We start from the raw sequence: 25,044 nt of genomic DNA, 5'->3' as shown, positions 1-25,044 counted from the left end.
TATGACAATAAAGGGCTCTTTAATCTAGCAGACAAAGGTCTAACGAAGATTCAGGAACTGAAATCAGCACCGTTCAAAATGAAAATACAATGCAATTGTTTTTGAACACTCAGGGTAATTAACTATTGGAAAAGCTTCTCGAAAGAGAGGGTCAATTTTCCTTACCTTGCATCTTTAAAATTGAGATGAGACATCTTTATCAACATTCACTCTAGCTCAGCCACAAGCGTGTGGGCTCAGTACAGGAATCACGGGGAAGTTCTCTAGAGAGTTTTTATTTAGGAGGGCAGATGATCACATCTTCTGGCCTTAAAAATATATTAATTCTGTCCGACTGTGGCTTGTAGAGCAACAGCTGTGAAGTACTGGTGGCCCTGAATTTACTACAATAGTCTCCTCACCAACCAGCAGAGATGTAGCAGCAGGATGGAGTCTCCAAGCACAGAACATTCATCAAATAAAGCCATAACCTCAGAAGGGAAAAATTCTAGTTTTAGAAGAAAAAGGACTTTGGGGACAGGACAAACTGAAAGCTATTGCAAAGCTAGTGTCAGCTGCCTATAGTAATGTAATAAAAAGTTCTCCTGATAAGCTCTGTTGTGGTCTCATGTGCACCAGGGATTCATGTCAGCAGAGACAAATGACAAGAACAGAAAGTCTATTTAAGCTACCAATCTCAAGAAGAAATGAAATTAATGCTGTCAGTGAAAATATGGAGAGCAAGAGAATGCGTAACATCAGGGGTCAAGAAGGAGCAAGGAATAGTTACAAATTCAGCAAGATTCACTGAACCAGAGAACTAAATGAGGATAGAAATAAAGTGTAGCTAACATACAGGGATCCACTACTGGCCCAGATCCTTGGCTTGAGAGCCCGCAGGGCGTAGTCATCATGGTGCCTAGTATACAAATTTTGTATGAAAGAAAAAAAAATAAAGAACAGGACCAGAACAAATCTATTCCCTTAAGCAATTAGCGATCAATGCAATTTAGGAAGACCTTGCTCAAGAGTGGTAAGTAACATTTATATAGTATAGTGCCTTTCCTTCAGATGGATCCTAAAATCATTTAGCAAGTCCTTGGTAGACAATGGATTCATTATACCCACCACAGACAAGCAGTCAGCTCTGGGTTGGAACATGCAAGCTCTTTAACAGTTCTTTACTTCCCCAGTGAAGAAGTGAAGTGAACATTACCTCCAACTGAAACTACAAAGGGGAGGAAATTTACAAAACCGAATTACACAAATCAGAATTTGGTCAAGAGGATGCTACCTCTCTCGCTGAGGGTGTGTCTACATTGCACTGGTAGCTCAAAATAAGCTATGCAATTTGAGCTACGCAAATTGCGGAACTTATTTCAAATCAATTTCGAAATAGCTTATTTTGAAATTTGGCACTATCTACACAGCACTTATTCTGAAATAAATCGCTATTCTGAAACATCCCTTACTCCTCGTGGAATTAGGTTTATAGGGACGTCGGAATAGTGAGCCCGTTATATTTCAAAATAGCGAAATATTTCAAAATATTTCGCACCCCTGCTGCCGCTGCTAAACAGCACCCCAGCTGGGCATCTGCTGCATTGCTGCAGATGGAGGAGGGTATCTCCAGTATCCCGAAATAGCGCTGCAGTGTAGACATACCCAAAAAGTGCCACAAACTCTCTAATGACCAGGGGTCGACAATCTATGTAATCTACTCACCCGTGGCGAGTAGATTACATCCCGGAAGAGCCGGGTTTGGGCGATCTGCGCATGCACAGAACACCGGACAGTGTGGCTGGTGAGCGCGGCTTGGCAAGCCCTGCTAATGACCATAAGTGGACAAGACGTCTGGTTCTGGAGGGGACCTTCTTTTCACTAAGGCATATAGCCACATTACTTCTTCACCCCCGGGCTATGTGGTTAGTTCGGTCCTGATTCTGAGAAAAGCAAACAGTATCCCTTCCTGCAGGAACTGTATTCCTTGGAGATAGTTCAGCTCCATTTGGCACGTGAGAGCTAACAAGCTGCACAGGCACCAGTGTGATGGCTGCAGCAAGACAAGGGATGCACAGCCATCACCGTTTGGAAGAAAGCACAGTGTTTTATTCAGAGAATGCAGCTCCAACATCCAGCTAGGGCATGACTGACAAACAAGGATCCATGAAGCTGTGAGACCACAGCCACGGGCAAGAGAAGACTGACACAAATCACAATTCAAGGGATCAATCCTTGAGATAAGTCACACACCAAAATGCTACGGATTGCTAGGCAGGTACCAGCTAATCCGTGCAACAATCACAATGCAATAGTGCACCAGGGACACACACACAGAGAAGTTCATGAACTCTAACAAACATTTCACATCTACCCAGAGAGAGGTGGAAAGATCCCAAAAGGCTAACAGCTATGCAGCTTCCTTGCCTGTACTCACAGCCAGCTGTGCTTACTAGAAAGATGATGGCCTGGTTCCACAGCCAGCTGCCTGCTAGAACCCACCCGCTGAGTGGATGTACTTTGCTGGCAGCTATAGAGAGGATGGGGTTGTAACCCTCTATGGCTGCACACAGACAGCCACTGGCCACGTACGTGGAAGAATACAGTTCACTCCCAGAGGCACCACCATGTACTCTACCCAGCAGAGGGCAAGTGTGCACACCCACCGGCAGTGTGTAACCTTTCACACCCACGGACCTCACATTATGCCAAAGAGCTCAAGGGGCCACAACCAGCACTTTGGGATAGATTCTCAGGCTCACTCCGCTCGAGCAGACGCCACACACCAGATCTCTCCTGGGGATGCCTGCCGTGTACTGGAGTGCTTGGTGGGTGCATTAGCCTCTTTCCTCCTGCCTGGCCACTTGGGCTACATCTAGACTACAGGCTTCTTTTGGAAGAAGCTTTTTTTTTCGAGAGAGAACTTCCGAGCAAACTTCTTCCGAAAGAGAACATCCACACTGCAAAAGTGAATCAAAAAAAGTGATCTGCTTTTTTGAAAGAGAGCATCCAGACTGAATGGACTCTATCTAGCATGTAAGCTGTGATTGTAATGGACAGAGCGGCCACCAGGGCACCTGTGCTTTTTCCTCTTTCCTCTTCTTCCGAAAGAACTCCCTCTTCCCCGTCCATACGTGCCTTTTGCGAAAGAGCTCTTTCGCAAAAAGGCTTCTTCCTGGTAGAATGAGGATTACCAACGCCAGAAAATCCCCTCTGTTCTTTCAGTTTTCTTGCGGAAGAACGCAACTGCAGTGTGGATGTTCCTCAAGTTTTGTCAGAAAAATGGGTGTTTTTCCGTAGGGTGCAGGAGGAACGTTGGGGTGTAGCAGCTGTGTGGAGGCACTGGCTGGCGTGGGCTGCGCTCCGACTCTCCTCAGCTGGTATTTGGTCTCTTGGGGGCCACAGCCAGCTGGCTCAAGTTACAGCCACCCGCAGTGCTTGGGCAGAGAATCAGGGAGAGGCAACTGGTTATCGGTTCTCAGCATCTCTTCCTTTTGTTCCTGGGGCAGCTGTGTGGGGGAGGGGAACAGTGCTTTGCAAGGGTCGCACAGCCCAGCCAGGAAGCAGGCAATGGAACATTTGGAGCGACCCGCCTCCATCTGCAGCAATGCAGCAGGTGGCCAGCAGGGGCGCTGCTCAGGATGAACCCTACTGCCAGAGGGGCTCGAAGCAATGCACCTACCTTGGCATCATACCACTGGGTCTCAAACGGCACCCCCTACTCCTCCAAAGGCCACAGTTTATAGCCTCACTGGCCAATAGTGGCCACAGCTTGGAGAACCTGCCAGTGTTCTCTGCAGGCTGCCGCCCAGGAGAGATTCAAATGATGCCCAGCTAATTAGCAGAGCGCCCACAGCCGGCAGCCCTTGTTTCTACTGGTGGTGCACATCTGCACATGCCTCGGTGCACATACCAACATTTATGCTGCACACAGATGGAAAACTTTGAGAGGGAACACGGTCCTTGATGTGCACAGGACTGTGTCTGCCCACCACCCCTCTGGCAGGGGACTCTGGCAGCCAGTTCAGCCGTGAAAAGGGGCACAAAAGAAAGAGGCAGGAGAAGAGGGACAGAAATGGCCCAGTCCCAAGAGTGCATCCCTCCCCCATCCCCCACCCCCATGTATAAGCTACAGTGCAGCAGCAGCGAGGGAGAACCAAGCTGGCAGCCGGGTCTCTCTGGTTCCTGATGCTGTACAAAGACACTCCCTGCCTTTTTATTATTAAGTGGCAATCCGGTCCCTTCGCAGCACACAGAGCAACTAGTGTTCGCAGCAGAGAGCTGAGTCAGGGCCCCTTTTGTCTCCAGTTCTCACTGAGAACCACGTTGGTCTTTTGGACAAGCTCTGCCCTTTTTGTGAGCTTTCCCATCTCTGGCATTGTACAAGCCTGTCGGCTTCCTGACCCGAGAGACTGTCCTGGAGAATTGCAGGGCTGCTGGCATCTCCCAGCAGAACTATCAAGCGGGCTCCGTCAGAACAGCCGGTTTACAAATCTCAGTGGCAAAGGAAGAGCGGTGCTCAGGCAGGAGAGGTTCAGTTGGCCTCCTGTATTCAGATTCTCTGCAACAGCCTGGCTGGGAGGCTGGCTGGAGGAGCATCCCGAGTGGTCGAAGTGCTAGAAGCACAGCCTCATCTGGTGTTTCAGGGCTTTTTCTTTGTACTGCACTCTCACTGATAAGCCCCAGGATCCATTGCGCTAGATACCAGACAAACACAGAACAGAAAGAGGAATCCTGCCACGAAAGAGCTCACGATCGAAGGACAAGAGACAGCAGGGGGGTATATGCAAAGGAGCACAAGGAAAGAACAAGAGAACACTGGTCAGCATGACAGGCATCGATCTCAGGGCACCAGCTCCCTAGGCACTCTCGCGCTTTCTGTAGGCATCGGGACAGAGGAGAATATTAAGGAGAAGAGAGAGGCAGGACCAGATCATGGACTGAAGGATAAATGAATTCTTTGCACTGCAGTAGCACTCCCAGGGCACTATCGTGCTCAACTACTTGTGCTGGGCCCTGGCACAAACATCTGTTGGCTATGTCCACGCTGGAGCTGAAAGGCGCAATCCTCAGCTCAAGGAGTCGTGCTGAGGCTGGCTCCGATTCAGCTTGCATGCTACAAAATAGAAAGGCAGCATCGTGGTGCAAGCAGTAGAAGAGGCTAGCCCCCTTCCCAAGTATGTGCCATGGGTCTCCTACCATTTGTGTCAGCGCGTCTTCTCTTTTGAGACCTCTCGCTCCATCATGGGTCTCTCTCCTTGAGTTGGAAATCTCAGCTCCAGCTCCAAGTGCAGGATGACCCATGAGAGGGAGTCCCTACCCTCCGGGAATTCACACGAACTAGTCAAGACAATTCCGATGGAAAAGAAAAAAAAAAGATAGGACGGTTACCTCCACTTTAGGGAAACTGAGGCACAGAGCGATGAAGCAACCTGCCCTAGGACACTCAAGGACTGCACCCTACTCTTGAGTCCCAGTGCAGTATTCTAGCCATGACTAGGGCATCTAGGCTCGAGGATAATAACCATCCAAACTCTCCTGTGACAAGTACCACTGCCCCTATTGTACTTTCTTCACCTCCTGCGGTGGGAATAGCAGAGACTTCTGTGTTTTGAAGATCTATAGGATATAAATAAGTACAGTCCGACTGGATGTCTGTTTCCTCTCCGGTCCAAGTCAGCCTTCATGCCCCTGCTTCGCAGCCTGTCCCACTAAAATATTCATTGAGGAACATTTTGCCCTCCAAGTTAATGGTCAAGCCACCTTCTCTAAACCAATCACCTGCTAAATGCAGGCTCTGACTCATTGCCCAGACTCACTAGCAGGCTCTCCTGTCATTGGAGCTTAGAAAACATTTGTCCACAGAGAAAAGGCTTTTCAGTCCTTATCCGCTGCCCTATTAGGAATTCTTCCAGCTGTAGAGTAAGCAAGTTTAGCTTTTAAAACAGATGCCCCCAAAACCACTAACCAGCCTCTGCACTCCAAGCCAGAGGAAGAAGATCAAAACCAGAGTGTGCTGCTTGCCTTTTAATGAAGGTCTCCCTCCCCGCACCCACGTCTCCAAATGGACTTCAGCCCTTGCAGAAGCAGAGACTCGCTGTCTGGCCTTCGGCAAAATGCAAACCACAGAGCCAAGCGCAGCAAGGTTTCAGCTCGCTCTTCCATTAGGTGAATGGCAGCGTAGCCGCTCCATAGAGGAAGGGAGGAAAACTGCAGTCATGTGAATGAATCATTAATAAAAAATATTACAAATCCGGCTTTGGAAAGGCTTTCTGCGTACGTTTCTTAATTCAGAACAGGATGCACTCAGGTATGGCTCTATCGAGGTTATGCAGCAAGAGTCCTTGCTGCAGATCATTGGGCCAGATCCTGCTCTCCGTTACACCAGTTTTAATCAAGAGCAACTCCAGTGAATATCTCTAAGCGCAGAATGTGGCCTTCGTGTGTTCCTCTTTGAGATGAGGAGGCCGTAAGTGATGCTGACTGATGGGAAAAAAAGAACTAGATAAATTAATGGCGAATATGTCCATCAATGGGCATTAGCCAGGATAGGCAGGGATGGTGTCCCTAGCCTCTCTTTGTCAGAAACTGGGAATGGGCAACAGGGGATGGACCACTTGATGGTTCCCTGTTGTGTTCATTCCCTCTGGGGCACCGGGCATTGGCCACTGTCAGCAGACAGGAGACTGGGCTAGATGGACCTTTGGCATTGTTATGTTCTTAAGTAGGGGTGAGGTTATGGTCTTGGGGTGGGGTTTTAAGAGGAGGATTATCAAAGTTGCCCAAAGCTTTTGAAAATCTTCAGTGTATTTTATCTCCCCATACCACAGTGAGATCAGGTAGCCGTAGTATCCCCATAGGGATGGGCAGCTGACACACAGAGACTAAATGACCTGCTAAGTGACTTACTATAGCCTTGAAAAATCTCAGGTTAAAACGGGACTAAGAAATGCAGCGCTGGCCTGGAGAAAGATACGCGAGACAAAGGCTTCCCTGCTGAATAGCATCAAAGAGCCAGTGAACTGGTGAAATGAGGCCAGCAAACTTGAGCAGGAGAAAGGAAAGTGAGGGACTTTCTTTGGAGATTTTGCAAGGTCTCATGGGTGGTGATTAGCCAAACTGCTGCTAACTCTACATTAAGTTCCTCTGTGGCCCCCCATCAGGATCATAGTTCCTCACAAGATTTAGTGCATTTATCCTCACAGCACCCCTGTAAGGTCTGGCAGTGCCAGGTAACTTTACAGCGGGGGAACGGCATCTCAGAGAGGCTAAGTGTGTTGCCCAAGGTCAGCACAGGAAGTCTGTGACTGAGCAAGGAAAAGAGCCCAGGTCTCCCGAATCCCACTCCAGTGAGCTTTTCGCTAGGCCGCATTCACAGCTGTGAAGAGCACTTCACTGCTCACTGCCTCCCCCGCCATACCAGTCTAGTGGATAACTCCTCAGGTCTAGACCCTGAATTGTTTGAGACAGACAATAAGCAATGCTACATCCAGTGGACAATGGTGTTCTGGGTCTCTTAAAGCCTTGAGACGAGAGGATTCTCCATCTGCGAGGTGGAAGATGGACAAACAAGAATTTCCATCGATAACGTCTTACCACCTATGGGTCTCAAAGCCCGTTATGAATGCTGGTCAGCACCACACTATGCTTTTTATAAATGAGGAAACCGAGGCACAGAGAGGTAACAGGACTAATGAATGCTGGTCAGCACCACACTGTGCTTTTTATAAATGAGGAAACCGAGGCACAGAGAGGTAACAGGACTAGCAAAATTAGAACCACATCCCAGTAACTGTGTAACTAGTCACGTGTATTTTCTAATACAGTCTAGGTGAACTCTTTCGAATTTCACCTATTTTCCAGGATGGGTTCATAGAACACTGAAAGAACATCTGTTAAGCTCACAATAAAAAACCCAAACAAACAAAACTTTGAAGCACGGCAGAAGTCTACTGTTCCAAGAACCTCAGAGAGGGAGGATCTTTCAATTATGGATCATGTGAACAGCTCATCTTGCATCTGTTCTCATAAATAACAGGCATAATGTCCATTACAATCATCCTTATTATCACAACTTTGAAGAGATGTGTGCAAAGACCAGAGATCAGCCAAAAGCTGCTGAGCAAACTTCAGACACTTCCATCCTGGTGACCTGCCACTCGACACAGCTATTTCAAAACTACACAACTGACAGAAATGCAGTTGCCACCTTTGCCTACTAGCATTTCGGGGGGTAATGATAAACATCAAGTACTGCCCCCTCCTTTCTCTCTCCCGACACATGTGCATGCTCACCCTGCTGCCAAGAGCCAATGCAAAGCACATCTTCTCCATGTGCTTTGTCCACAGATACATACATGTTGGACCTCTCTGGTCCAGCACCCTTGGGACCCGACTGGTCCCAGATGAGGGATTTTTCTGGACCCCTGCTGTCAGTCCCCCACCTGCCGCCCCTAAGTTTAGCCCCCTTCCTTCCCTCCAGCTTCCTGGCTCTCCCCACAGCCCAGCTGAGCCGTGCACCAGTTCCCGGCCCCTCCCCAGCCAAGCTGACCCGCACACTGGCTCCTGGCTCCCTCCTCACAGTCAAGCTGAGCTGTGCCGCGCGCTGACTCCTGCCCCACTCCCACGAAGCACGCTGGGACTCTCTAATCTTGCAACATCTGTGGTTATGCTGGACCACAGATATTGCCGGACCAGAGAATCCTGGATTTTAGAGGTGCAACCTGTATAGAGTTTGATGAGCGTTGGCTAAAAGAAGCAGGTCTTTTAGCTCAGATCAGAAGCCGATGCTTCCAGAGTCAGAGGTCCGATGTTCAATCCCCACCTACCTGGATAAGAGGTGGCCTGTGGCACAGGTGGACTGGAGGCTCAAGTTGGCAAAGCACATCAGCCCCTGCTTCTCCCTCTAGTGAGGGTCACTCCAGAAGAGAAGGGCAAACATCTAAGCCCTCCCAAAGCAAAGCTCACCGTCTCCAACCTCTGAATGGAGCTGCCTGCTCACTGCCATATTGGGAATCCTGGACCCTAAACAACCACAGGCTGGCTGTGAGTCCCAGCAGTTGCCCAGGGCTGGAATTTGGAGCTTGCAAAGCCCTGGTGGTTGGCCCCTTAATATTTTAAGGGGGTGAGAGGGGCCCCAAAGAATCATTTTGCTAGCCCGCCTCAAAATCATAAAATCTAACTTTCTAAAGGCATCTAATTGCCACCCACTCAGGCAACAAGCCGCTACAGCGCCGTTACAGTACAGTGCAGCCAAAGGGCATGTCCTCGAGGCATTTTAAGGAGCATGCCAGAATACCTACAGTGTGATGTAAAATGAATGGGCCTCATTGAGACTGGGACATAGGCGTTGCAGGCCACGGGTATTACTGTTAAGTTGCTGCCATTCATCCTCACCATGGAAGCTTTGAGCAGCTCAGCCTTTGTGGTCCTCTCTTTGCTTCACCTGCTCCAAATCGCTTACCTGCCTCCCCTATGTAACCTTTTTTCATGCCAGCCCTTCCTCCAGGGGAAGCATCTTCTCAGGTAAACCCTTCCTCCTAACACCCCGCCTTCCCCAGAGGACAGCCCTGGCAAGATTCTCACACACCCCTCTCCAGTCACAGCAGCACTCACATGCCCTGTGTCGGATGGCTGTTGGAACAGGACGGTAGAATCCTCAGGCAGGGCCCACGGAAAGGGATTTGTTTCGAAGGTTCTAAATGCACGGCTGGCCCTTAGCAAATAGAGTCAAAGGACGAGCATTGCAGGATGTGATGGACAGGACTTCATTACACAGCGCAGGCATTTGTGAACCATTAGGTTTCGAAGGAAATCCCTTTCCCACTGCAACCTCTGGAACAGTGCCCTGGTGCCTGAGAACCACGTGCCTGACAGATCAGCGGTGTAAAAGAGGAGGTCCCACATGGCTAATCAGGATGAAGGAGCAGGAATACTGCCTACCAGGGGCATGTGGCATTCAGATCACCAAGACATCACCATTACAAATTTAAAAAATAACAAATAAGGCTGCCAAAGCCTCAAAAGGCCTCCAGAGACCGAACAGTTCAAAGAAAGTTTGCCTTTGTAGGGGAGCTTTTAGAATAAAGAGGGCGGCTAGTTAGTATGAATTCTTTGCAAAAATAGGATTTCATCCTTCCCCTTACACAGTACACTTTTATGCACCTGGGAGTAACAACTCCTCTAGGCAAGCAGTTATCCGAACAGGCCTGATTCCGCATTCACTGCAATCAGCTGAAAAACACTCATTGATTTCAGTGTTTGGGGTCCAGTCCAGCAAAGAGGCTGCACAGTTCAGTAGGAGGAAAGACCTGAGTTATTCTAAGATCTGTTGCTGACTTGAAGAAGAGTTCTGTGTTGCTCAAAAGTATTTCTCTTGCACCAACCAAACATGGTCCAATAAAAGATATTTCCTCCCCCACCTTGTCTCTAACTTTGGGCTATGTCTACACAGCAGCGTTATTCAGAAATAAAATTGTCCATGTGTACACAGCAAGCAGTTATTTTGACAATGTTGAAATAATGTGGAGCTGGAGGACTTCTTACTCCAGCTCCTGCAGCCCTCGTTTTACGAGGAGTATGGGAAGAATGCTCTAACTTGGACTTCCTGCTGTGTAGGCAGCGCCAAAAGCCAAGATCAGCTATTTCAACTTAAGCTATGCAATTGACGCAGCTCAAGTTGGGTCGCTTATTTCGGCTTTAGCTCCGCTGTGTAGACGTGCCCATGAAGTCACTTTCCTTCTCAGAGCCTCCATTTCCTTTCCCCACTTTTTGGCTGGATGATCTATTTAGACAGAAGCCCTTGGGGGCCACGTCTATCTCTTGCTCCGTGGATGTACAGTGCCTGACACAGCGGGGCCCTGCTCTCTGCGGAGAGCTCTAGGCAATATTGGAATACAAACAAGAATAATAAACCCACCATGGATGAAGTGGTCATTGTTTGTATGCAATAGCAGCTCCATTAATTCCCACGCTTGCTGTCAGGACATGGGACAGTCTCTTCACAAACATGATGTTTTATATGTTCTTGTCACTGCTAAGACTTAGTGGAGATTTGCATCTCACAGGGATTTTTCCTTCCAAAAGTTCATCCCAGTGACATTTTCTGTCTTATGTTTTACTCCCTGTACTAACAACTGTTGGAAAAGTGGACTAGAGTGTTTCTCAATCAGTGGTCGGAGTACCCTTAGGGGCACTTGAGAGACATCTGGGGGGACGTCAAAACAACTGAAATTTGGAGAAAATTGAATTTTTGTTTTAAGTTTTACAGTGCTTTATTATTTTTGGACTTTTTACACCCAAAAATGTCATCGCTTGCCTGGCTACGATTAAGTTGTTTAAAGTAATGTGTTGCAATGGTAGAAAAAATTGTGTGTCTGAAAACTGTAGGTATTGGGGATACTTATAATATTTTTTTTGAAAAAGGGGTACTTTATAAAAAAAGGTTGAGAAACACTGGACTAGACAAGATCTGTAAAATCTAGGCCCCACAGTTTAGCACTCACTATGTGCTTTGTAGTTTTGGATCAGAAGTGAAAGAAAACTTTCACAGATTCAGATGACAAAGCCAGAAGAAACCACTGTAGAGATCTTGTCTGACCTATAACACAGAGCCTAGGACTTCCCTGAATTCATTCTGGTTTGAACAAAAGCAAATCTTGGATCATTTACTTCATTATGATAGGAGGAAAATAATCCAAAACTTTTTTAAAACTTTGCTATTCCATTGTTACACATAATAAACATGGGATTTAGGATACTGGGGTACAATTACACGGGTTTGGGTATTTTTTAATTGCAGATGTCACTGCAATTCCCAGCTTGCGTCATTAACATTATCTGCAGGCAGCTCCGAGACAGACTGCCATCTAACCACATCTGAGCTGGGGAAATTCAATTTGAGACGGCGTGTTAGCTGGGATTTCTACATTTATTGCTAATTTCTTAAATGGCGTATTAAGCAAAACACCTTACAGAAATTCTAATCATCTTCAACAACCTCCCCAAACAGATCCCTTGTTACAGTTATTTCTATAATCCCTGATTATGGCTTTAACCTCAAAAGCTCCCCTCCTTCTCGGTAGCTGTAGGTGTCACTATGTTATCAAATACATCCGGGCTACGTCTACACTGCAGAGTTTTTGCGTAAAAACTTGCGGAGCGTCCACACCTCAAGCATGTTTTTGCGCAAGAAAATTTACAGTGAATCGACAGAACAGAGGGTTTTTTGCGGTATGGGTATTCCTCTTTTTACACAGAATAACTCCTTTTTGCGTAAGAGTTACTGCGCAAAAAGGTGTGTGGGGACGGGCTGGGGTGGGGTAGGCTGTGGGTGTGGCCTCTGAGTGAGGCCAGAAATAAGGGAGGGGACTCCAGATGAAGGTGGTGGGTTGGGGTATGGGAGGGTGAGGGGCTCTGGACAGGGGTAAAGGAGTTAGGGTTCCAAGGAGGAGTTTGGGTGCAGGAAGTGGTGTAGGCTCCAGGCAGTGCTTTCCTCACTCACCTCCTGGGAAACGATTACAAGCCCTGAGGCTCCTAGGAGCAGGGGCAGCCAGGGAAGCTCCAAGCACTGCCACCGAGTGCCAGCTCCACCCTCCCACTGGCTGGGAATCACGGCCAATGGGAGCTGTAGGGGCAGAGCCAACACTCAGAAGCAACAGGTGTAGCCTTCCTGGCTCCGTCTGCCACAGGGACATGTTACCACTTCTTGTGAGGTGCTGGAGGTGAACGCTGCCCAGCACCCACACTCTAAACTCCCTCCCACACCCAGCCTGTCTGGGACCAGCCGCACAGTGGTGCTGACCAGACCCACCAGGGTCCCTTTTTGACTGGGCATTGTGCTTTAAAACGGAATGCCTGGCAACCCTAGGAACACGTTAAGATATGGAAGCACAGTTTGGGCACCTACACAATCTTATTCAGCTGTGTAGTAACACCATGCAATAACCATATGATTATAATTAAGGCATTTTAATCTCAGACTGGAATAAACTGATTTTTAGAAGACACTTCTTTTTTCTAACATGCCTTTAAAAACGGACAAAAGGAGAGGGAAAAGAAAAAGGAGCGTTCACATGCTCCAATTGTTAGGAGATGGGATAGGCTCCTTGAATGCATACATGTAGAAAAAAAGCGATTTTAAATTAAACATGATCTTTATGGTCAGATATTTGAAACCATGAAGGCTGGCAATCCTGTGCTATTATTAGGGTTACCATCTTTCTAATAGCTGGCAACCAGACTCTGAGGCCCTGCCCCTACTCCACTTTTTTCCCCCAAAGTTCCTGCCCCAATCTTTTGCAGAGTCTTCAGCAGCACAGCCAACACTACCTGGCTTACCACCTGCAAGCCTCACAAGTAGTTTGGCCCCAGAGACAGCTTCAGCAGCTGACCCCAGAGCACTTAAGCCCATACTGGTCGATACCCTTCTTGGGCACCCCTGTTGTCTTCCCTAAGCTCCAATTGACTGCACAATTGAGCACAAGTCTCCGCTTGAGCAGAGTAGGTGCAGTTTAGCCTCATCAGCACTGTCAACAGCTGTGCAGAGAGACCATCAATGTGCAGGAGGGAGAGATGGGCCCAGCAAGAAGTCACTGTTCTCACCTCCTCTCATAAAGGAAAGAAAGCCATTCATACCCCCCTTTCACGGAGCCCTCCCTGGCTGCCACCTTCCTCCAGTACAGAAAGGCTGGCTGGCACATTTCTTTGGAGCTCAACAATCACACTCCTAGATTGAGCAGGAGTCTTAGAGAGGCTAGATCCAGATCTGTAGTTTATAGGGACAGCACTAACGCAATGCAGCCACCTCTGAGAAAGACAAGGCAACCTACTAGCTCACAGCATGCTGTGCATGCTAGGAGAGAGGGAAAGGGGTAGCCAAGTATTCTGAGTAGACTCTCGCTCTCCCCATCTGTGCCAAGGTCACATATAAAGAAGGGAGGTCTCCACCTATCTTAGATATTTATCATGCACCCAGAATAAATTAGAAGTCGTTGGTTTTTAAGTTCTTCTCTGACTGATATAAAGACTATTTCCTGGAATGTTTTAAAAAAAAAGATGAAAGGTTTAAGCGATCCAGTTGAGATTTGAAGCCTGAGGTTCTAGGGCGGCTAAGAATTTCATACTAGATGCTGATGCCACTAAACCTTCCCCTCTAACTCTACTGACCTGACACTTTTCACAATCCTTGAAGTGAGAGGTAAAACACCTAGCCAACCAGAGACAGATCATAACACCATTCCTACCATTTCACGTCTGTTCCCAGTTTTCAAGCACTGTTTTATTGGAGCCCCAGTACTGAAATGCAAACTGTGGCGTGAGACATTAAGAAGCAGAGGGCAGCTAGAAAGCTCAGCAAACAGCTTGGAAATGCAGCTGGTACATCCGGGCTGCAGAGACCACACACAAATTTGGTGTTTGTTCCCGCACACCCCCCACCCAGAAGCTTGGATCTCACTCTTCTTCAGGAGCCTGTATTTGATGGACAGTTTTCAGGTGGCAAGAGACAGAACAATGGCAGCAGAGGGGGCAGTGGTGTGTGTGCGGGTGTGTGTATGCATGCACCTCTTTAACTCAAGTTCTGTCCACTATTAGGATCCTACAACATCCTATTATGTGAAGAAAATAGGGGAAACCCCATAAGTGAAGACAAAACTCTGACCTGAGTTCCTCTCTCAGGCTACATCTACACTGCAGAGTTTTTGCACAAAAAAACTTGCAGTGCATCCACACTACAAGTGCGTTTTTGCAGAAGAAAAAGTACAGTAGACAGGGCTTTATGCGCAAGAGTTATTCCTCTTTCTACGAGGAATAAGCCTTTTTGCATAGGAGCTCTTGCGCAAAAAGGCGTGTGTGGACAGACAACAGGGGTTTCTTGCACAAGGAACCCCTATCAGAAAAAGCAGAGGTGCTCTGCCATTCACAGAGTGGCCATCAATCAGAGCTTTCTTACGCAAGAGTGTCCATGGCACTGTGGACGCTCTCTTGCGCAAAAGCACATGGCAGTGTGGATGCGCTCTTGCAAGAAGTTCTTGTGCAAGAAGCCTGCAGTGTAGATGCAGCCTCAGTGCTCAGCTCAGACAGCAAGACCACAGTTAGCTCCTGATGATATGGATCAGTATCCCAACTAACTAAAGCAAACACTAACACTGCAATTTGGACCATCAGAGAAGAAACTCTGTGCATCACACCCCTTTATTACACAAGACCACAGAACCTGCATCTACCCGGCATGTGAATGAGGCAAGCATGGGGGTAGGAATAAATAGCTCCAAGTTCTGAGCAGATGTATTAACCAAAAAGATGGGCAAGGACTGCTGACAGAAGCAGCATGGGCATGTGACTTTTGCCCATCACTACAATGGCAGACAATCACCAACAAAGCCAGCATAATCTGTGCCATTCCCCAGGGAAAAGGGTCAAGGAATACAGAGGATTCAAGTCGGCACCAACTTTCTAAATAACCTGACCCAAAATGGAAGCATTTGTCAGCATCAAGTACTGTCTGATAGCAACTTTTTGATGCAGGAAGGACTCCAGAGACCAAGGACCTCAGGAGATTGGGGTGGTCTTAGTGTGGGCACACACAGACGTACACACATGACTCCAAGAGAGGAGAAGGAAAAAGGAAGGAGAGCAGAAAGAAGACTAGTTGGAAGGCCTCTCACATTGTTACAAATAAATAAGTTAAAAAAGAGTTAGCTTTAATTAGCTAAGTGAGTGTGTGTCTAGACTACAGGGTTGTTGTATTTTTCTAAAAAAGTGGCCTATTTTCGAAAAAGCTTCCCCTGTGTCTAGACTGCCGCTGTGTTCTTTCAAAATTAAATTAAAAGAAGACGGCAGTTTTTTCGACCATGGTAAACCTCATTTTACCTCATTGAATGCAAACAGGGCTTTTTCGAAAGAGAGCATCCAGACTGCTTGGGTGCTCTCTTTCGAAAAAGCGGCTTGCTTTTTCGAAAGAAGTGGTTGCAGTCTAGATGCTCTCTTTCGAAAGACGCTTTTTCGAAAGAGGCTTGTAGTCTAGACATAGCCTGAGACAGGCAGTGAAGTAAGGGGGAAATGCAGAGAAAGGCAGCCGTTGAAATACAGTACAAATGAGCACCCACGCAAATACAATGGTTTCTAATTAATAGTGAGATATGCCAGACATCCCACCGTGAGAGACAGGAAAGGATTAAGTGACTTAAATAAAAATAAGTTATTTAACGGACATATTTGGGTGCGAGGCAGTGTTGTATTAAAAAAAACCATGAGTGCTACTGAGCATCACACAAGGAGATTCACTACATAAAGATGTGGATGGCTTTGCAAAGCTCTTAATCAAATCCAGGGGGTACTGAAGCGCCAAACCAGCCTCTTTCAGGGTTAGTGGGAGTGCCATTTGTGCAAAGACAAGAGATTAGACATCCCTGAGGGTCCCAGAGGAGAGGAAATCTTCAGGAGAGTTACATAGGAGCGAACGACTCACTGATTTTCAATGGGACTAGTGCTTCTAAGCCATTCAGTTGCTTCTGAATACCTTAAGGAACATAAGGAGTTGTGATATGTCCTGGAACAGACTGGTTCACTTTTGGGGGATATGATAAAGATTGCTGTTGCAAGGGTTCTGAGCAGTAATGGAGCTTACAGATTTAGTATGCAAACTTGGAATGATCTTCACTGTCAGTCCTGCAGTTCTCACGTCCTTCCCATAACATCGTCTCAATAAAGATACATTTCAAATTTCCAAAGCATGGGCCTATTGTATTCTAGTCTGATTTGTTACAAAACAGCATCCAGAGACCCAGGAGATAAGCAGAACAGCCACAAAGTCTCCGAACTGCACAAAGACATGGGTCCGATTCTTTTCACTTCCACAAGGCAGAGCAGGAGCAATTTCCCTGAAATCCACAGTTTCACCTGTGCAAAAATCAGGCTAAGCATGAGGAGAATCAGGCCCCCTAACTGCAAGGGGAGTTTCAGGTGCCCGGTGCTCCCCAAGATCAGGCCCATGGGAAGGAAAACAACTTGCTAACCGGGAAAGTTAAATCTCTCCAAAGACAAGAGCTCTGTAAGCAATAAGGAAGCCATGAGGCCAAAGAAAACCTTACTTAAAGGACTAAGTAGGGTTTTTGTATACTAACACACACGCCCTGAATCTGCAAAGTGCTAAACACACATTCACTTATCTGGTACATGGGGATGCCCTGCCCTGTGCAAGCTCAGGCCCTAACAGAGGAACAGAAAATACTGCCAACTTCTTTGATTTACCACTCAGAAAAGTCTGCCAAGCAATCACACAGGGGACACCATTCACCATGTCCCACATGCCCCAAAATTCTCACCTGTCCTCCGGGTCCCCCAGCATGGATCTCCAGATCCCCAGGCAGCTCTGGAAAACTACAGAGCTGATGTATTTTACATGAGCAAATATGTTTAAAAAATTGTCTCAGTACAGACCTAGTTGTAGAGGCATTCAGGTCTGTCATCAAGATTTACTGTCCCTTTCATAAAAAGGGAACAGAGAGGGGCAGCAAGAGACCTTGCTGGAAACTCAACAAGGACAGCAGGTCCGTCCACAGCTTTCCACACAGGCAGCAGAACCAAGCGAGGTGTCTGCTGCCGCCTGTGTCTCTCCTTCCTCCGTAACCCTTTCCTCCCCTTAAAAAAAGGCCAGGCAGACACCTGACCATAACCCACAGCGGGAGGCGAGGCCGGAGTCCAAGTCATTTGGCTCGGAAGGGACGGGACATCAATCACCAGCTAAACTGTAACCTCCATCCATCATGCACTAGGTTAAAGGGCTGGGGGAGCGGAGTGGGACAGTGCTCTGCCCGGGGTGCTCCCTCCTCAGCCCTGCTCGGCGCTAAGGCACAGAGCCAAACCGATACCAGTGCCCCCCCCCCCCGAAACCTTTCCTTAAAGAACCGCCAGGGATCCATTTCTGGAAACAACCCCCCCCCCCCCCACTGCTTCAGCAAAGGGCCACGAGGGGCTAGACTCCCCCGAGCCCTGTAATAAGCAGGGCGCCCCGTGGTCGGGGAAAGGCGAGGCGGGCGGTAATTTGCAGGGGAGGGGAGGGGAGGGGACCCCCCCCCCGGTGGTTATGGGGGAGAGAACAACAACAACGCAGCGCAGCAAGGGGAAGGGGGCTCCGTCCTGCCCCCCGGAAGCAGCGCCCCCCCCGCAGACTGCAGACCCCTCAAGCCAGCCCCACATGCATCGACCCCTCCCCCCATCCTAGCAACCGCGAGAGGCGGCGGCGGCTCCGGGCAAGGCGGCCGGCGGAGCGGCAGATGATGCGCTTACCGGGCTCGGAGGCGCATTGCACGGCAGCGGGGCTGGCGCTGGCTGCGGGGGGACCCCACGGGCGGGCCCGGCTCCTGCCTGTCCTGGCGGAGACAGATGCCAGGGAGCCCCGGCGCAGCGCAACCGGAGCGCCGCGACCAGCCCGGCCCGGCCCGGCCCCCTGCTCCGCCCACTGCCCGGCTGGGTTTAAAGGGCCCCGCCGCTTGGGGGAGGCCGAGCTAGTCCTGGCCGCGGCCGGACGGAGCTCCCGGTGGAGGGGCCGCTGCGCCCGGCAGGACCCCGAGCGGAGGGGGAGCTGCAGGGCGCCCGGGGGGGGGGGGGGGAGACCACGCGCCGTCCCCCCTCTTTGGGGAGCTGCAGGGCGCCCGGGGGGGGGGAGACCACGCGCCGTCCCCCCTCTTTGGGGAGCTGCAGGGCGCCCGGGGGGGGGGGAGACCACGCGCCGTCCCCCCTCTTTGGGGAGCTGCAGGGCGCCCGGGGGGGGGAGACCACGCGCCGTCCCCCCTCTTTGGGGAGCTGCAGGGCGCCCGGGGGGGGAACAGCCACGCGCCACCCCCCTCTTAGGGGAGCTGCAGGGCGCCCGGGGGGGAGACCACGCGCCACCCCCCTCTTAGGGGAGCTGCAGGGCGCCCGGGGGGGAGCAGCCACGCGCCACCCCCCCTCTTTGGGGAGCTGCAGGGCGCCCGGGGGGGGAACAGCCACGCGCCACCCCCCTCTTAGGGGAGCTGCAGGGCGCCCGGGGGGGAGACCACGCGCCACCCCCCTCTTAGGGGAGCTGCAGGGCGCCCGGGGGGGAGACCACGCGCCACACCCCTCTTTGGGGAGCTGCAGGGCGCCCGGGGGGGAGCAGCCACGCGCCACCCCCCCTCTTTGGGGAGCTGCAGGGCGCCCGGGGGGGAGACCACGCGCCACCCCCCTCTTAGGGGAGCTGCAGGGCGCCCGGGGGGGAGCAGCCACGCGCCACCCCCCCTCTTAGGGGAGCTGCAGGGCGCCCGGGGGGGAGCAGCCACGCGCCACCCCCCCTCTTAGGGGAGCTGCAGGGCGCCCGGGGGGGAGCAGCCACGCGCCACCCCCCCTCTTTGGGGAGCTGCAGGGCGCCCGGGGGGGGGAACAGCCACGCGCCAGCCCCCTTCCGGGGAGCTGCAGCGCGCCCAGGGCATTGGCCCCAGAGGCGCCCCCCCCCCCCCCCCGGGCTGCAAACCCGCGTGCCGCTGGCGGGCTCAGCCCGGGGGCAGCGATGAAACACCTCGCGCTGCTGTCAAGGCGCTTCCCCCCCCCCCCCCCCCGAGCCAGGAGCCGCGAGGAGACAGAGCCGGTGTATAGGCAAAAAGTGAAACCGCTCCGTTTTTGTGACGGTCACAGTTTCTGTCAAACAAACATGACATTCGGTATAACTGCTCAGGAATTGCTACCTTTGCTGGCTGGTTGCAAATTCAGAGGGACTGTGTTTTTTGGTCGAAAAATCTCTCAATTTGCTACCTCCTGTCTAACGGACTCAGGGGTCACAAATTCAGAGGGACTGTGTTTTTTGGTAGAAAAATCTCTCAATTTGCTACCTCCTTGCTAACGGACTCAGGGGATGCTGGTGTTTTGCCTTGGGCGGGGGCCTTTTGCTCCTGGTCCATGGGTCACAAATTCAGAGGAACTGTGTTTTTTGGCAGAAAAATCTCTCAATTTGCTACCTCCTGTCTAACGGACTCAGGGGTCACAAATTCAGAGGGACTGTGTTTTTTGGTAGAAAAATCTCTCAATTTGCTACCTCCTTGCTAACGGACTCAGGGGATGCTGGTGTTTTGCCTTGGGCGGGGGCCTTTTGCTCCTGGTCCATGGGTCACAAATTCAGAAGAACTGGGGTTTTTGGTCCTCAAAACATTTCCCTCAAAACATTTCCCTGAGAATTGTTCAAAACAGGAAATAGTTAGTGAATTTGAAAATAGGAAAATCAATCCATATAACAGTCAGTTCAATTAGAAAATATGAGATGAATATTGCATACGTATAAGCAAGGTCAAACAATATTAACATGGCCTGATTGTCAAGCCACTGACAATACAGACATACATTAAGTTAAGGACCATGCACAATTCTCCAGAATTGATGGGTGACCAAAAAAGGATGTATCCCATCAATGATGATCTAATGTTTTTTGAGAGTGCTATTACCTAGAACCTTGGTTATAGTCATTGCTTGACAAATAAGAGAAAACATGACTTGACAGACAGAAAAGGGACTGGCCACCACAAGAAAAAAATGTACTTAAAGCTAATAAATTCCGAGTAATAATAAGAACAGTATTTGCAAATACATTAGTAATAAAATATGCTCCCTGTTATCAATGCATGCATTATAATCTTCAACTTTCTGCCCTATTTTTCCATGTCTCCTCCCATTTGCTCCAGAAGCTATCCTATAAAATGCTGCCTCCTAACCCCTAAAACTCATAGTTCATAAAGCAGATGAATGAACAATAAAACAGTTCTGTATGAATATTGGACAAGTAAACGTACCTTCCATAATGATGTGTGTAGTACAGGAAAGTTTTTGCGTGTTGAAAATATATGTGGAACAGATACTGTAGAAAAAGTATTATGGATGTGAATTAAAAGAAATAAGTAGAACACTTGGGGTGTGTCTAGACTACAGGGTTTTGTCGACAAAAGTGGACTTTTGTCAACAAAACTATACCTGCGTCCACACTGCCTTTGAGTTATGTCGACATATGTAAACACCATTCTATGAGGAATAATGTCTTTTATCGTCAGAGTTCTGTCGATAGAAGGCAATATTACATCTACACTGTCCTTTGCGTCCACACTGTTATGTCAACAAAGCGTCTTGCTTTGTTGACAGAACTGGATGTAGTCTAGACGCTCTTTGTCGACAGAAGCTTTGTCGACAGTATCTGTCGACAAAAATTCTGTTGACAAAACCCTGTAGTCTAGTCATACCCATACATATGACTATGACTTGATACTCAATACTGCATTTAAAGAATCAGTTAACAAAAATGTTAATTGTCAAAAATAATATATTGTAACTAGATTATAGAGAAAATTGTATATCACTGTAATGGATGTGAGGTTCTGCACAAAATTGGTCCCTGTTACAGATATAGTACTGGGGTGAGCTTAGCAATTCTATCAATTCTACACAGCCATTAATTCGAACTAATTAATTCGAACTAGGCGTTAGTCCTTGTAGAATGAGGTTTATCTAGTTCGAATAAGCGCTCCGCTAGTTCTAATTAAGTTCGACCTAGCGGATCGCGTGTGTAGCGCCTCTCTGAGTTAATTCGAATTAACGTCTCTTAGTTAGGGTACGTCTACACTACAAAGTTATTTCTAAGTCCTTCTTCACACTTAATTTTCCCAGAGAGAAGGTCAGTGTTCTTGTGCAAATACTCAAGGCCGGATAAGAAAAGGGGCAAGATTTTCTGAAAGGGGGGATGATTTGGAGCAAAATATTGCCAATCTAGACACTGCTACATTTTTTTATATTTTTATTAGAACCGTGAAAAGCTCAAAGGAAAATAAAAATGTACTAGAAGGCACACGGTGGGATATCACAGTGTATGAGGAATGCAAGGGAAGTTATTTCTGTTCATCACAAGTCACAGGCCCCATCTCAGGACCTGGCTGTAGTGCGGACATGATGTGGCTCAGACACGTGCTCTGTCACTGGAAAAATCCTCTCATGTTGCAGCTGTACTCTTGACTGGGGGAATCTCAATACACTAGGACTACTGCCCAGTGTCCCCCTGAATGAAACTGGCTCCAGATGGTTCCAGCTCCACCCCATGACTCATCTCCAGTTTCACTGTTCCTTAGAAATGATTCTAATCTGCGTCTAGTTCACATGGATGATTGTCTGGCCACCCTGGCTCTGGTTGTTGCAGCTTTGAATACAGCACAAGTCTGCTCTGTGGCCTGCTTCTGTGACTCTGCTACGAACACTGACATGCTTCCTGTGCTGATTTTGTGGCACCTGTGTCTCTGGCCCTGCTCAGATCCACAGCTCAGCTCTGAGAAATGCTCTATGTAGGGTTCCCAGGTGTACAGTTTTGAACACACAGGCAGTCAGTCCATTATTTTAACTTTCTATTTTCGAAAAAAATTTATAAAGTATTATTGATTCAATAGCACTGTCTTCAGCATGTGATCAGGACGATGGAATGTCCAGTGTGACATAATGGGAAGTGTGCACAGTATTGGTGAAAACATCTGGCAAGACTAGCTCTATGCTAAGCTGGGGCCAAATGTGTCTGAACAAGGGTAATTAAGCACACACAGAGCACAGGAAACTAAGAGCATCCTTGCTCCCTGATTAGCCTGACCACCCTGTTAATGTGGATAGCCTAGATGATTGGACTCTAACCGTTTTTCAAGGGGACTGTCAGTATCAAGGCAATGATTTCAGATTCAACCCTCTACTTTCTGTTGGTGTTGTGAAATAGCCAAGCCAAACACCACAACGGAGTTTTATTAAGGGAAATACAATGGCACTGTGGCAGCAGGCACAGTAACACAGATGGGTCTGGACCCTCGCCTGTTATCAAGGCTTGGTATTGTGGACAGTGGATTGGTGAGGTGGTGGGAAGTGAAGGGGGGATGTGCAGTGGGGGAGATAGATCTATGGGTGTCAGTGCACTGTGAAGTGTGTGGGGTCTGAGGAGCACTGCAGTTGTGCTGGTGGGAATATGGGGGGAACTGAACAGTTAATGAATATGGGCGGGGGATTATGGGAGGGCACAGGGCATAGCGGTCTGTGGGAGGGCAATAGGCATAGTAATTTGTGGGGGTCTCTGGGTGCTGTGGCATTGGGTCTAGGGGGCTAGAGGGGTGCTAGGCAGGGTAGCACAGTGCGGCATGGGCCTGCCCACAATAAGAAGAAGCATGATGGCATCAGCTCAGTGCCAGGAGGGCTACTGTATGTCAGTTTGTAAGCAGTGCCCTTGTACGAGGCTGGGTGGAACAGGGCTGGACCTGCGGTGATATAATAATAAAAATTAGCAGTAGGGGTATATTACCGACCACCTGACCAGGACAGCGATACTGACATAGAAATGCTGAGGGAGATTAGAGAGGCTACCAAAATAAAGAACTCTATAATAATGGGTGATTCTAATTACCCCCATATTGACTGGATACATGTCACCTCAGGAAGAGAAGTGGAGATCAAATTTCTCAATGGCTTAAATGACTGCTTCTTGGAGCAGGTGGTGCAGGAACCCACAAGGGGAGAGGCAATTCTCGATTTAGTCCTGCGTGGAGTGCAGGATCAGGTCCAGGATATAACCATTACAGGACCGCTTGGGAATAGTGACCATAATATAATAACATTCAACATTCCTGTGGTGGGAAGAACACCTCAGCAGTCCAGCACCCTGGCATTTAATTTCAAAAAGGGGAATTATGCAAAAATGAGGGGGTTAGTTAAACAGAAATTAAAAGGCACAGTGACTAGAGCCAAATCCCTGAAAGCTGCATGGAAACTTTTTAAAGACACCATAATAGAGGCTCAACTTAAATGTCTACCCCAAATTAAAAAACATAGTAAGAGACCTAAAAAAGAGTCACTGTGGCTTAACCACCATGTAAAAGAAGCAGTGAGGGACAAAAAGGTATCTTTTAAAAAGTGGCAGTCCAATCCCAGTGAGATAAATAGAAAGGAACAGAAACACTGTCAAATCAAGTGTAAACATGTAATAAGAAAAGCAAAAAAAGATTTTGAGGAACAGCTAGCCAAAAACTCAAAAAGAAATAACAAAATGTTTTTTAAGTACATTAGAACCAGGAAGCCTGCTAAAAAGCCTGTGGGTCCCCTAGATGATCGAGCTATAAAAGGAGCAATCAAGGATGATAAAGCCATTGCGGAGAAACTAAATGATTTCTTTGCTTCAGTCTTCACGGCTGAGGACATTGGGGAGATTCCTGAATCTGCACCGTCCTTTGTGGGTGATGAATCTAAGGAACTGTCCCGGATTGAAGTGTTATTAGAGGAGGTTTTGGAACAAATAGAAAAACTTAATGTTAACAAATCTCCGGGACCGGATGGCATTCATCCAAGGGTTCTAAAAGAACTTAAATGGGAAATTGCTGAGCTATGATCTGTGGTTTGTAACCTATCCTTTAAATCGGCTACCGTACCTAATGACTGGAAGGTAGCCAACGTGACACCAATATTTAAAAAGGGCTCTAGAGGCAATCCTGGCAATTACAGACCGGTAAGTCTAACTTCAGTACCAGGCAAACTAGTCGAAACAATAGTAAAGAATAAAATTGTGAAGCATGCAGAAGAACATAATTTGTTGGACAAAAGTCAACATGGTTTCTGTAAAGGGAAATCCTGTCTTACTAATCTATCAGAGATCTTTGAAGGGGTTAACAAACATGCGGACAAGGGGATCCAGTAGATATAGTATACTTGGATTATAGTATACTTGGGTAAATTACATGGCCATGGGATAAGAGGGAAGGTCCTTTCTTGGATTGAGAACTGGTTAAAAGACAGGAAACAAAGACAGGTAGGAATAAATGGTAAATTTTCAGATTGGAGAGGGGTAACTAATGGTGTATCCCAAGGGTCAGTCCTGGGACCAATCCTTTTCAATTTATTCATAAATGATCTGGAGAAAGGGGTAAGCAGTGAGGTAGTAAAGTTTGCAGATGATACAAAACTGTTTAGGATAGTCAAGTCAGAAGCAGACTGTGAGGGACTCCAAGAAGATCTCACCAAACTGAGTGACTGGGCAACAAAATGGCAAATGAAATTTAATGT

At 48.3% G+C, this 25,044-nt stretch overlaps 1 protein-coding gene across 3 annotated transcripts in view; it reads right to left on the bottom strand.

The window, feature by feature from the left end:
• Nucleotides 1-18,427, bottom strand: part of SH2B2 (SH2B adaptor protein 2) — an 81,602-nt gene extending 63,175 nt beyond the window's left edge. The window contains exon 1 of one of the 3 annotated variants that reach the window (XM_075904411.1): nucleotides 18,268-18,427. Coding sequence is in view for 2 of the 3 variants with exons in the window: in XM_006114232.4 (XP_006114294.2) it covers nucleotides 17,304-17,447 (144 nt within the window). In the remaining variant the exon portion in view is untranslated. Of the gene's footprint in view, nucleotides 1-5,178; nucleotides 8,445-17,303; nucleotides 17,870-18,267 lie in introns of those variants that run through there. The other 2 variants (XM_006114232.4, XM_075904410.1) reach the window with 2 other exon arrangements.
• Between the last annotated feature and the right edge of the window lie 6,617 nt (nucleotides 18,428-25,044).

This window comes from Pelodiscus sinensis, chromosome 21, assembly GCF_049634645.1.
Source record: "Pelodiscus sinensis isolate JC-2024 chromosome 21, ASM4963464v1, whole genome shotgun sequence".
NCBI lineage: Eukaryota > Metazoa > Chordata > Testudines > Trionychidae > Pelodiscus > Pelodiscus sinensis.
Note: the sequence above shows the minus strand (reverse complement) of the source record. Positions and strands in the feature narration are given on the sequence as shown.